Here is a 13,941-nt window from a genome sequence, read left to right on the forward strand (position 1 = left end):
GCGTCACTTCCGGGGGCGCGCGGCGGGCGGGCGGCGCCATGGCCATCTTCAGCGTGTACGTGGTGAACAAGGCGGGCGGCCTCATCTACCAGCTGGACCACTACGCGCCGCGCGCCGACACCGAGAAGACCTTCAGCTACCCGCTGGACCTCGTGCTGCGCGTGCACGACGAGCGGGTCGTCGTCGCCTTCGGACAGCGCGACGGCATCCGCGGTGCGCCCCGCCCCTGGGGGGGACGCTCAAGGCCCGGGGGGAGGCCGGGGGCCTGGGCCTTGCTCACCTCCACGCTGTCCCCACAGTGGGCCACGCCGTGCTGGCCATCAACGGTGCCGAGGTCAACGGGCGCTTCACAGCGGACGGGAAGGACATCTTGGAGTTCCTGGGCAACCCTGCCAACTACCCGGTGTCCATTCGCTTCGGCCGCCACCGGCTCTCCTCCAACGAGAAGCTCATGCTGGCCTCCATGTTCCACTCGTGAGCAGGGCCGGCTGTGCCGGGGGAGGGAGGGGGCAGGGGCAGGGGAGCGGGCACCACTAAGGGCTATCTCCCCACAGGCTCTTTGCCATCGGGTCACAGCTGTCCCCAGAGCTGGGTAGCTCCGGGATTGAGATGCTGGAGACTGACACCTTCAAGCTGCACTGCTTCCAGACCCTGACAGGTACCTCGCTGCATCTGCTCACTGTCCTGGGAAAACACTCCCACTTGCACCTGAAAGGTACCTCTGCCTCGCTGCAGCTGTCACCTATATCCTCATGCTTATGCCCCTGTGATTCTAGGGATCAAGTTTGTGGTACTCGCTGATCCAAGACAATCCGGGATAGACTCCCTCTTGCGCAAAATCTATGAGATTTATTCTGACTTTGCTCTGAAGAATCCTTTCTACTCGCTGGAAATGCCAATCAGGTAAGGAAGAAGCCCACATTCAGTAAGAAACAGCCTCAGCACCTCTTTGGTTTTTGCCTGTGCAATAACAAATGCTGACAGCTCTCAAGTAACTAAGATGATACAGAAGTCACAGAGCAGGAGAACGGAGCACGCTGCTGGAAGCACAGGACACGATTTAAAAATTCCTCCGTGCTGCTCTCTTGGAGAAATGGGAAGTGCTTTTTCTTAGTATGACTCCTCCAGCCCTCTCATAACTCTAGAGCCCATATAAGGGGCTTTAATCTTACTTCAGAGCTGTCAAGTTGTTGCCTCTTGACTCAGGGAGTCTCTCCTTGAAGGATGTAGGACCAAAGAATGTATAGGTCTTGTCTCTGTTAACCTCTTCTGCACGTGAAGCCACCTCATTCTGATTTTCTGAATGTTTCAGATGTGAATTGTTTGATCAGAACTTGAAACTTGCTTTGGAGGTAGCAGAAAAAGCTGGACCGTTTGGGCCTGGATCATAGAAAAACGTTTGCCTGCTTCACAAACTCCTTTCCCTAAAGAGCAGAGCATCTCTCTTCCTCACTTGGTCTCTCCCAGAACTCTGTCCTGCACAGAAGAAACTGCATCTTCCCAAAACATGCTTCGTGCATTTTTCGTGTGATGTTTACCTTAAACAGACTTGTTGCCACTGTTTACCTTGGGCCACAGAAGCTTACTTTGTTACTGCAGCTCTGCTGTTCCTGAATGAAGAAAGAGAAGACGCAGTTCTGCAGCCCTACTGTAGTTTGTGTTTTACAGTTGTACATATGTATTTTTCCTGTATAGCTCTAACTTACGGTTTTGTGAAGGTTCTTTATGTAGAAATGATAAAGATTCCTTAAAGAGGTGGATGGCTATTTGTTTTCTGTTTTCAGGATAAATTTGCAGTAGCTCCCTGACAGCACCTCGGGAGAATAATCCATTCTGGATGGTTCTGCTTTCACCATTCTCCATAGGACAACAGAGCTCTTCTGATACTGCTTCATTTTTATTTCACAGATGGTAGATCTTACAATTAAGTACAAAGTGTAATTTACTTCCATTATCTTCATTAGGGCTATCTACTCTTGTATCTAATCTGTTCACCAAAGTACCTGTGTAGAGGTTCATGTGTTGAACTTCCTTCTTCTGGGACCCTAAACCAGTAAATCCTTCTGGAGAAATGCAAGAATATTCATCAAAATCCTGGTTAAAACCCGAGGCTACTTATTGCAAAGAGAGCTGGGTTTGACTTGCTTACAGTCAGCAGTAGCTTTGCTAAGGTCTTCTCTCAGAGATAGCCCAAACTGCTACCCGTAGCCATGAGAGATCCAGCTTTTGACCGCAGACATCCCAGACTATAGGTCTCTTACTGAGAAATGCAAGCTGGTGCTAGAAATACCAGGTTATGAAACCCACCTGCAGATGTGGGCCTGTGGTAGTTGCTACTGCAGTACCTGCTGCTGGGTCAGTTTTCCTGGTTGATCTGCAGACTGCTTTCTGCAAGCTGACTTGGCAGCCGCTGCCTACCCTGCAAATCATTAACACTGTACATGCATATGACACTGCGCAGGAGCAGTCAACAGAAGGTGCTCCTCTAGCTAAATGCTTTACCCTGAAGTGCCAAGAATTTCTGGGAAGCTTGCCTATTTCATAGTGCTGCAGAGAGCCACCTCACAGCAGCACAGGCAGTGATCTACAGCTCATGCAGAGCAAAACACCACCCTCGCTTGTACCAGCTAATCTAGGGTAAAGCTAACAGGATGCTGCTCTCCATCAGCTACAAAGCAACACTCCAGTAATTGTTATTCACTGATGTGCCATTGTTCCAGGGCAGAGAGATAGCAGGGAGCTCGCACCTAAATAAACTAAGACAGCTGTGCTTAGAGGAACTAGAAGGGCTGAATGAAAATAGCAAAGGGTCAGTTCAGGGCCCTGCAGCGAGGCTGAATTGCCAGTTAAGTCCAACAGGGAGATGAAACTGAATGTGACAGCAGCACCTGAAGCCAGTCATCCTACAGTACTTCCAGTTTAGTAGCTCAGGCTGCGAAACCTGCTTATTTCATGAATGGTGCTGTGAAAAGGAGGTAGGGTAAGATATGTGCAAATGTAAGCTAACTGAATTATCACATTTCTAGGAAAAAAGTAATTGGTACCAGGAACTTTGTGCCTTCAGGCACATGACAGTGAATGAGAAATTGAGACATGTTTATCTAGGTTGCAGCAATAGGTAATGCGCTCTTAGGCCAGTTAATAAAACATGCATCATTCATGTCAATGTAGGGGCATCCTTTTGGCCAAGCAGCTTAGCTTCAGTCAGCCTTCTTGGGAATCCGACCCATCTTGGTGCGGATGTTTCGCAGTAAGAAGAAGGCCACTGTGCTACCAGTACAGGTGATTTCAGCTACCCAGAAGGCTGTGGCCCAGCTGTAGTGCTTAGCAATCGTACTGAACGGTAGTCCAGCCAGAAATCCCCCAACTGTAAGAATAAATAAATAAATAAATAAATAAGTAAATAAATAAATAAATAAATAAGAAAAACAGTAGTAACACCTGAACTTCTCAATTTCATTTCCTAATACTGGTATTTGACTCGTTTCTGCATTTATAAAAATTCCTCAGGCCTGATCTGAATTTAAAGTACTAGACAAAAATCTGTAAGGTGTATCAGGGAATATTTCTGATACTCCCAGGGCAGCAGATATAACAACTAATGCCCGGTCTTTCAGAACACATATGCAAGCAGTCTATGGCCACCCTTTTTCTGGGTTCCATATGTGGAACTGTGTGGTAAAAAGTGGTTGCTATTAATTTACAGGACGACTATGTTCCATGTTTCTGCACTGTTTTACACACACAGCTATATAAACATGTATTTTACAGGCTGTGTGTAGGTTAGCATAGCTGAGCAGGCTTAGTCACCATATCCTGGACATCTCCAGTGGCACCTAGCTCTATCAGATATTCCCTACAGTCTATTCGGTTCTTGCTGTAAGTGATGTTAGATCCAGGACACATCACTGAACAGCACTTAGCAGACCTCGCGTTTCGGGAAGTACAAGACTGAGTTTAGTGCTAATGGGTACAAAGCAGAGAGTCACCTGCAGCAGGAAGGGCACATGGATAGAGGCAAAACCAGACCTCAAGGGCCGACTCCAAGCTTTGGCACCTTGCTGCTTGGTCACACTGGATAATAGGGCTTTAGGGCGAGGACACCCTCTGAACTGCTTTGCGTGTCCAGATTCGAACCAAACTGGGCCAACCCCGAACTATATGCGTAGGTCATGTCTGTTCAGCTGAGTATTGCAAATGGCCTCCAAAATTGTGAGCTTAAGATACGAAAAGGTATTTACATGTTTTATAGCTTATAAGAATCCACCTATTCTAATGGACTGAGAAGAATTCAGCTAACAATAGCAGTAAGCAAGTCTCTTACAACCTTTCTGAGTAAAGTCTCAAAAGGCTGCACAAAGGAGAGGTATGAGGCAGTCTGGCACATCTCCATACAGTCACCCTGTCAAGGATAAAATCCAGCACTGTTGGGTCAGGCCACAGATCCCTCTAGTTATCCAACAATGGCTGCTAACAGACACTATGATGGCAGGGTTCCTCCTGTCCAGTTACATCCTGATAACAGTCCACAAATTAAATCCTACCTCCTGAGCTGCAGGCTAGGGGAACAACCATGAAAGGATCTGTCCTTTTGTACTTCGATCCTTTTGGATCCATATGAGTAGCTACAGTTTCCATAGCCTACTGCAGATAAGAAGCACCAAGTGTAGCCTAGAACTCTTTTTTTGGGGGTTGCAGACTGAATCAGTAAGCACAAAATGCGGTGTTAGGGAGGTCCTGAATCTATTGCTTTTAAGGCACGCACACAGCTAACTGCAAAGGAATAGCTATTGCTTCCACCTCCATTATCTGTCCCTGTTAGACAGATGCCATCTTGGGGGCCAGACCGTACTTATCAAGAACAAGCATCGGCTCTGTTTGTTTCTGGGGAAAGGGAAATGGGTGTTACTCACCATTGGCCATGAGAGCCACAATGGCATGGGAGGTACCACACAAGTTGTTTGGGGCGCTTTCATTGGCTATAACTCCAAAAAGGGCGATGGGTCCATATGAAGAAAACCCAAAGACAGCTCCGAGAGTCAGTATCCACAGCTGCCAAAACAAGTAAAGTAAGATCAGAAGTGGGATCTTTGCATCTTACCAATGTCAGTCATAACTGCACATAAGTATTTTTCCTGTATAGCTCTAACTCATGGTTTTGCAAAGGTTCTTTATGTAGAATAAAGTCTTAAATGCCACACACAGTATGTGAAAGAATTTTGGACATTTTCTAGCTGATGCCGACTCCCTGGCCTGCAGAAAGAAGAGCTAACATCTGCGACAAACCCCACTGCCACGTACATGCAGGCCCAGCGACATCTCCAGCACGCTATCTCGTTAGCCAGCGCAAGCTCTCCTTTCTCCTACACTTCTCCCCACTACACTGTATACATGCAACATGAACTGTTTTGCAAGAAAGGACCAGAACTTAGAAGAGGGATGAGCAATATGCCTGTGAAATGGCAAGAGAGAATTGTGAATCTATCACTTTTAAAAATGGTCCTGGAGGCCACTGAGTAAAAGCCATTCTCATTTCAAATAAAAGCTAATGACAAAACATCTTTAGGTGTGAGAAGCCGCTATCTGATAGCCTCTTTGTTACTAAAAAACAGTTTGAACTTCAATGTCAGCTTACACTCTTAGAAAATTACTGGGCTCAGAATGTTTCAAATGTTTCAAAATGTGAAAGGACAAAGAATGAATAACTTGACATCTCGAGATTATAACGTGCTTTACAAATAAGAAACGTTACTTCAAAATGCGAAGGAGAGAGTAAATAGCATCTTATTTTCCAGATGAGAAACAGAGATGAAGGATTAGGAAGGAGCTTGCCAAAATTAAGCAGAAAGACTGTTGCAGGAATAGAATCGGTCTTCCCAACCTCCAGTTTTGTGCCTCATCTACAAGGCCCTTTAACCAGCTACATTTTACCTGATGAACAAACATCCTCAAAACTTTTTACACAGAAATTTACAAGTTTTAAATTGCGACTTTTTAAAATTCAGCTAGTTTCAGGAAATGAATTTAAGAAGAGATTTCTTTTACAAGACTTAGAGAAATCTTCTTAATGCCCTAGTTCTAAGTTCTGTAGTGCTAACCAACCTTCCAGGATAGGAAAAGGACTTATCAGTGAAAGCAGAAACAGGCAGAGGAATAAAGAAATGCAAGGCAGAAAACCTCATGTTCTTTTAGGCCTGTAAGATCAGCTAGAGGTTGCAAGGCTACAGTCCAGATGTTATTTTCCTGAAGAAGAAAAGAGGAAAAAGAAGAAAAGAAATGTTGTTTGTTTAGTCATTAGGGAACGATGGACAGAAGTACATATACACCATAGCCAATAAACCAGCTTAGGTAGCAACAGCAGTCTAACACAGACAAAGTTAACCCACTTCTCTGTCGTGCAAACAAAGGAAACGCAAAACCTATCGTTCTGGGGGAGGGTGCAGGAAATTATTAGGCTTCCTATTACAAAATTCCTCACCATTGAAGAGCCAGCCCTACAACTTCTGCCTAATGAAGACTTTATCACTTGCAAGTAGTCAGAATCAGCATTTCTTGATCCTTTCTTGACATTTGACATTAAAGCTGAAACGTAACTGATCCTGTTCTCTGCATAGCTTTTGCATCAAGGTGACTGGTCCTGCAGTTCCCTACAGAGACGCATCCTGCTCTTCCATCCTTCTACAAGGCCAATTCCTGCACTGCACCCAGAACTACTGTTTGAGCTAACATGTGCTTTGGAAAGACAGCTAGCTTGCTTTAAAGCCACAAGTGATGGCAAATCACTAAATCTGACATTTATTCCAACATGTAAACATATTCATTATTAATAGCTAACATCCTGTTTCTAGGCTGGTTTCAGACTTCAGTCAGCTCTCATGCTTTTCTCTAGTGAAGCTTCAAAGCAACGTTTGTCAAAAGTTCTAATCAATGTCAAACTTGAACTGTTTGCTGACCTTAACAAAGATACCCTACATCCTCCTGCAGAGGCAGATCTTGTCATAACATAATGTCATGACAGTGACAAAACCTGCCCAAAGCTGCTCACCACCAAAATGGATTCTTATGTTTTTAATAGCCCCGATACACTTGAGAACACTAGCTTGTACCTCTCCTCCTCTGCCCTCTGTACAAACATTTTCTTTTATTTATGAGAATGTTTTACATGGCAGAAGGGATATGGAAAATATTATTGAAAATACAGAAGTGAAAGGATTAAAGAGGACAAGGCTGTGAAAAAAGTGTACAACTTCAAGTTACTTTTGGTTGAGCTTATAAAATTGGTTAGAGTTCAAACGAGCAGCGCAGTTTTAAGTTCTTTGACTGCAGAAAGGTCTCCTATTCATAAGTTTGGACTAGATGGTTCAGAGGCAAGATTACAAGAAAGTTTCATTAACTATAACCCAGATTACAAATTTATCTGTCAGGATATCTTGGATTGCTATAAACCCATGTACAAATAGGTTTAGAAAGTAAAGCGAGCCTCCAAAAATCCCTGTCATTAAAATTAACAGCCAAGAATGTTTTCTTTATAGTTAAATCAAACCCTTTGAAAGAGGGGAACTGCCCCTTTTATGCTGACTGCCAATAAGCACATTATCAGCCTTTCAGTTTGAAAAAAAGAAAAGCAGCAACAACAAGCTCACCTTCCCATTCTACCATTATCCTGCAGTTTCTCTGAAGCCACAAAGCAGCAACCCTCTCCCATGTCGACACCCCACAGGTACAAGATGACCTGGCAGTACCAGCACACAGGCTTCAGATGCTTGTGCATGGATTACCTTGGGAGAATTGCCTGTGACTGTGACCCGGAATAGATACATCGAAACACACATTCCTGCCATCATGGAAAGCAGCAGCACATGCCGAGGATTCCCATAGTTTGACAGACCTACCTGTAACGCAGGAAGAAAAACTGAAGGTTAGAAAATGAAAGAGCTCCTACCAAATTATATTCGTGGTAGTGAACGCTGTCCACACAGCCCTGTCAGAAACAAAGGTGCTACATCAAAAGCACATCTTTTAGCAAGACTTCCGATCTTGGTTGAAGGACTGCCTGCAGTCAGGAATCTGCTGTGTTAAAAGGAAGCTTTTGTAGTGATTAATGATACTTCTCTGTTACAAACCATGCCTTATTTCTATCTTGAATTTGGCTTCAGATCCAACTACTGGATTTCAATGCCTTTTTCCAGCCAGAAGAGAGCTGTCAACAACCAGATCTCTTCCAACAGAGAAATCTCTAAAGAACATTAAAGTCAGTAAATCAAAGGGATTGCATGTCTTAAATCTCCCATCACAGAGGTGTATCATGACCCCTAACATTGGAGTACATATTTCTCAAAACCTTTAGAGTATTTAACAGTTATTTGGGTGCACACAGAAAAAGTGGGTACAGCCCTATTTCTCTCAATTGTAACATGCAGTGGCAACACCACCAAGGACTGAGCATGGTTGAGCACCTTAGATAAGCTGCTGAGATGGGTCCCTTCCAATCCATCTCTGGTTGGAGGGAAAGTGATGGGTCAGCTAAGAATGGTTTGATTTTCAAAAGTCTAGTTTAAAGCAGGGTGGTTTACATGAAGAACTGCTTCCCCAAGAAGAGCTTGGGAAGACAGAGGAAAGAAACATGACACCAAGAAGGGCTATATTCTAGCATGAGGCTGCGGCTCCCCACCTACTCCCTTCTAGATATCCCAAGTCTCCAGAGCATCATAAAAAAAATTTGCAAGGGGAGCATTCTGCTCTACTACTGTTGCAGGTATTAGAGAGGAAAAAAGAAAGCATCTTTAAGCACTCACGAAGGAAGCCAAAAACAAATGTAAAAAATCTTGAAGCAGCTCCGCAGCACACAGATTACTTACTCTTGCTACTGCTCTGTCAGAAAGGTATCCAGCAGCAATGCTGCCCACCAGACCCCCAATCTCCAAGGCACTCATGTAGGAACTACCTGGAACATAGATGAAGCAAAGAACACGCCATCAGGTTTGGTCACAACAATCTGCCACATTTTATGTTTTCAGACTGACACTGCCCGTGCTGTCATAAGAACTGGATACTGACTTTGGTTTGCTCTTTGCCAGTTGGTAGCTCAGGAGACGTACTGTCCCAGGACAGGTACACCGCAGTGAAACAGACGCCCTGCACGTTGCTTACATGCCAACATTTACAAAGCAAATCTACAAAAGCAGGAGTGCCACTGAATCCCCAGATCTTGTTCAGACCTCAGTAGAGCTGCCAAGAACCAGCTTTGTCCTTTTCTGCCACACATTTCCTGATGATGCTGAGAATTTAACCAAAGAACTATAAAACCCTTTTGGAACACAGAGCAAGCTTCAGTCAGCCCCTGCTTCAGAGATTGCAGCTTATATTAAAGAGAGCATTTAGATAAAACCCACAAGCAATGTCGAGAAAAGTGAGATCCCTTATCCACAGTCTCAGTACCAAACTCCCTCTGTAGCTGTTTCCACATCAGTGGTAAATTTGCTCTCTTGGCTGCATGGAGCAACTTCAAGAGGAAGCCTCAAGCTTCACTTCAGCTTTGAGCCAGGTGGCCAGGACACTCTCATGGGATGTGATCGGCATGCACAAAACCACTTCAGGACAAGGTCACTGCATCCAGTTTCCCAGTCTCCCTAACAAGGACACTACTAGACTTTTCCATAAGAAGGCTGGTGTGCCCACCATCTCCCCATTCAAAATGCAGCTACAGCTGCTATGGTTTAGACCAAATTCAACTGCTTTCAGCTCACTGTGAGCTTAGTGTAGCTCTGCTGAACAAGATTCTCCAGCTCATCTTGGTACAAGGGTGCCACTCTGCCAGTCCCAGGTGGGCCCTGCTGTAAGACAGCACTGAGACACTCTGCTCTGGGCATACGCAGCAACTTCATCAGTGAATTATTTTAATGCCTATGTGTATCTAAGCAGACAGGCAGGATGTAGTCACTCAGATGGAGGTACATGTATCCTTTTGCCGTATCCAGTTGAGTTCTGCAACATCCTCAAAACTGTAGCTATAAAGCTTAAAAATGCAGCTTTACATCTTACCCACAAGCACAGACTGTCCCCTCTCTTGAATGAGGAAGAGCTGTCCCCAGTCTGTACAGCATGTTTTCACTCCAAAAACAACCAGGTAGCCTGTTGAGAGCACCCAGAGGTATGGCGAAAGCAATAGTTCTGTCAGAGTGCTATTGTCACTGGAAAATCCTGCAAGGAAGATCACCAGGAACATTACTGCTGTTTGAACACAGCCACAGAACCCCATCAGCTCAGTGGCAGCACAGAAAGGTCTGCAAGTATAATTCATGCATAAGGACATCCTAACAGAAGACAATATTCCTAGCTGCTGATAACAAATGGCTTTACCTTCCCCTAGTCCTGGGTTTGCTGTGATTTCGGAAACTTTTCTGACAATTTATTTCCTGTTAACTAATGAGTTCAGAGAAATAATCCATGTGCTACTCTCAGTAATTTTCTGCATCGTGGTTGCCAGTAAACTGTTCACAAAGATTGTTAGGGAAAAAAAGGTGGAACAAAATCTGGAGAAGCAGGTCATATTTCTTTTTAGCTCAGCCTGTGAGAGAAAGCACAAATATCCAAGCAAAGATGTTGATTTTCAAGGGCTACCTTGATTTTACATCAGTCTCCCAGAAATGTCTACAAACTTACCCTCCTCCCCCCAAAAACACATTCTGGGAAAACAATGTTGTTTTTTATACTAAGAGGTCAGGTTTAGTAGCACAGGTTATCACCAGACAGTATAGAAGATGTGATGAGTTTCCTCTAGTCTTTAAAATCCTACAGCAAACCTGTGTTGCAATTGTCCTTTACCTGTTTTGCTTTCATAGAAGCATCATGTTTAGTGGGCTGAACAAACATTTACTAACTAGATGTTCTAGGTTAGGCCAAAAAAAAAAAAAAAAAAAAAAAAAAAACACCACTGAGCAGCTGAGCAGAGTCCACCGCAAGCGAGGGGCCAACAAAACCCGCAGCGGGGTGAGGGGAGAACTGCCCATACTCTAGCAACACAGAAGAGAGGCAAGTCACACCTAAGGAACCATTTCCTGCTGTTCCATTTTTCCCTCTCTCCAGTATCCCCAGGAGACCTCAGCTCACAATCCAAATAAACAAGGACCCCAAGAAACACAGAGCTATTAAATAATGACATTGTACACATGGGGAGATGAAACAGATGGCTAAAAGTGCCTTCATAATGCAAACGTGGTCACTGGCAGATCAAAGAACAGTACTAGATAGAAGTCAGCCTCTTCCTCTGCCGCACTTCACAGCATGACGGTCTCACAAGCCAGTGCACCAGTCCACAAGATTACACTGGAGTTTGAATATATGGTTTATACTTAAACACAACAGCTCAGCTGTTACCAAAAGAAAGCTGCTAAAAACAACCACTTATACACACCCCGCTGAGAGCAATTTCAGGAAAGGGAAAGGACTCAGCTCTCAGTACACCGAGAGTGACACGTTTGTACCACATCACAGGCAGAAGGCACCGCACCTCCTCCTGTGCGAGCCCCGTTTACAATGAAGTCCAGTGCTCACCTTTCTTCCCTTTCTTGGTTCCTTGTTCAATGTTGGGTAGCCCAACATCCGACGGCTCATTTTTTATCAGGACAAGGCAAACAAAAGAGACAACCACGCAGATGAAGCCAGAGAAGGACAAAGTCACACGCCAATCGTACTTCAGAGCCACGAGAGCAGCAACAATGGGGCCTAAGCCCCCAGCCAAGTTCATGCTTGTAGACAGGATTGCCCACCAAGTCCCAAACTGGGAAGGCTCAAACCACTGTGCAACAACAAGAAAAAGGGCATGAGGTCTGCAGAAAAATTTGATGCGACACCTGAAAATCCTTAATAAAGGCCCATGCTGCAGATTCTGGGCAATTCAGACACAGATCTACAAAACTAGATAAAAAGTAAAGTGAGACTCTACTTTTATTTTCTTATTCTTGAAGGGAACTCAAAACATTATACGAGCATCAATCATATGAGCTTGACAGGTGTTCGTACCATGAGCCAACTCAGAATAACTTCTATTTACAGATAATGAAACTGAGATGTGAGATAGGAGAGGCAAATCTAAGAGTGCACAGTTCTGCATACCCACTTGCTAGGAACAGTGTCCTCCTGGAAATGTTTGCTGGCACAGTACCATAGTGGGCAAGCAGAGAGTCACAGTCTAACTTTAGGACTCACTGCTGCATGAAGCATCAGGCACGATCAGCTCTCTATTGCAATGTGTATTCCAAGCCAGAACCATTTGGGTTGTCGTTGCTGACAGGAAAATATCAGAGCACTAAAGCACCTAACAGCTATGCTCTTGAATATTTTCAGGAAACACCATATTGTTTCTGTGTTTCACAAACTTCCTTTACGTGTACAAAACCATCTCAGAAAGTCTTCTTGTTGCCAACTGTTGGATGCCTCAGAGAATGGCAATACAGCTGTTCACCTCTCCCTTTCCTGCAAGTACATGCACTCCTGGATTTTACATCTCTCCGTATCTTACATGCAGTCAAGAAAATCACATGGTTTTATCACAGGGAAATTCCCACCAACTTGGTGTGGAGAGTACATAGACTTTCCTATCCGATTGCTTTTATGCTCACTAAGCATAAGCTGTCTGAGTTGTCCTAGCAGGACCTGGGAGCCACAGTCTAGCTGCGTACAGCTAAACTCTTTCCCTCAATATCACAAAGCAGAAATCAGTCTGTTTTATTTAAATTGTCTCAACATCCAGGTACGTGCAGCTTAGAAGCTGGACTCACGCTGCTCCGTATGTTACCTTGTATTCTGTCTGAATAGGCCGCACTTCGTAACTCCTGAGCTCACAGAGAACGCAAACTGAATACCCCCTTTCGCAGCACTAGATGACTACAACAGCAAAGTGACTAGGAGACCTTTGTCTTCCTACTTAAAATACTGGACTCCAACACCCGATGTTTCTCGTAACTGGAAAGGCCTGCTCCCAAGGAGACACTAGCTAGCAAACTAAGCTAGAACCAAGGCATCTAAACGCGCTCTCTGATTCACTGCTAGGATAAACGGGATCTGGTGCGTGGAATTTCACCCCGAGGTAAAAGAAAGCGCGGCTGGCATTTGAGACCTCCCCAGCTAGGAGGAAACAGGAATAGCTGTGAATTCCTCCAGCCTCAGAGCAAGCGTTCCTGCGACACTGCGTACAGCCCTGCTGCCGGGAGAGCTCACAACAAGAGCCGCAGGAAGCCGCCGGCGGCGCTTCGCGCAGGTACTTACCTTTCGCAGCACCTTCCCGCAGGGCGGCCACCCCAGTCCCTGCGCCAAGCCGTTCAGGAACCAGAGCCCGGCGAAGGCCGCCACGGAGGAGCTCCAGGAGAAGGCCACGTTGACCAGGCCCACCATCAGGAGCCCGGAGGAGAAGAGCCAGCGGGCGCTCATCCGATCGGAGAGGACGCCGCTCACGAACTTACTGACAGCGTAAGCCGCGGACTGGCTGCTCGTGATGAGACCTGCAGCGAGGCAGAGCGCGGCGGCGCGTGAGCAGCGCGCCCGGCCCCGGCGGGCGCCCGGCCCGGCCCGGCCCGGCCCGGCCCGGCCCCGCGGGGCCGCCCGCGCCGCCGCCCGGCCCGGCCCCGCGGCCGCCCGCGCCGCCGCCCGGGGCTCTCCGGGGCGGCCGCCGCCGCCGGCACTCACCCAGCTCGTCCTTGCCCAGCGGCACCTCGGCCATGACGGCCGGCATGACGAAGGAGAACGTCTTGCGGTTGAAGTAGTACAGCGTGTACCCGCCGAACATGGCGGCGAAGATCACCGCGCGGTAGTACCCGAACCCGCCGCCCGCCATGCTGCCCCGCGCCGCACGGCACGGCACGGCACGGCACGGCACGGCACCTGCCGGCGCGCCGCCGGGGCGGGGCCGGGCCCGGGGGCGGCGATCAGGCTTGACAAGAAGCG

The 13,941-nt window shown here is 46.3% G+C and overlaps 2 protein-coding genes across 4 annotated transcripts; one reads left to right on the forward strand and one right to left on the reverse strand.

The window, feature by feature from the left end:
• TRAPPC4 (trafficking protein particle complex subunit 4) lies at positions 1-1,756 on the forward strand. The gene is made up of 5 exons (XM_062594710.1): positions 1-213; positions 300-474; positions 555-658; positions 777-903; positions 1,313-1,756. Exons 1-5 carry the CDS (start codon positions 39-41, stop codon positions 1,389-1,391), a joined length of 660 nt encoding a protein of 219 aa, XP_062450694.1. The 5' UTR covers positions 1-38; the 3' UTR covers positions 1,392-1,756.
• A 122-nt stretch (positions 1,757-1,878) lies between these two features.
• Positions 1,879-13,867, reverse strand: SLC37A4 (solute carrier family 37 member 4). Of its 3 annotated transcripts, XM_062594703.1 has the most exons (9): positions 13,684-13,867; positions 13,267-13,499; positions 11,554-11,797; positions 10,042-10,200; positions 8,859-8,944; positions 7,779-7,892; positions 6,178-6,243; positions 4,914-5,052; positions 1,879-3,367 (listed from the first exon to the last, which is right to left on the reverse strand). In XM_062594703.1, the coding sequence occupies exons 1-9, from the start codon at positions 13,829-13,831 to the stop codon at positions 3,201-3,203; spliced, it is 1,356 nt and encodes a 451-aa protein (XP_062450687.1). In that variant the 5' UTR covers positions 13,832-13,867; the 3' UTR covers positions 1,879-3,200. The 3 variants fall into 3 exon arrangements, with proteins under 3 accessions (XP_062450687.1, XP_062450688.1, XP_062450689.1); XM_062594704.1 differs by lacking the exon at positions 6,178-6,243; XM_062594705.1 differs by lacking the exon at positions 1,879-3,367 and having other exon boundaries at positions 4,974-5,052; positions 6,103-6,243.
• Between the last annotated feature and the right edge of the window lie 74 nt (positions 13,868-13,941).

Source organism: Rhea pennata, chromosome 24 (genome assembly GCF_028389875.1).
Source record: "Rhea pennata isolate bPtePen1 chromosome 24, bPtePen1.pri, whole genome shotgun sequence".
NCBI classification, from domain to species: domain Eukaryota; kingdom Metazoa; phylum Chordata; class Aves; order Rheiformes; family Rheidae; genus Rhea; species Rhea pennata.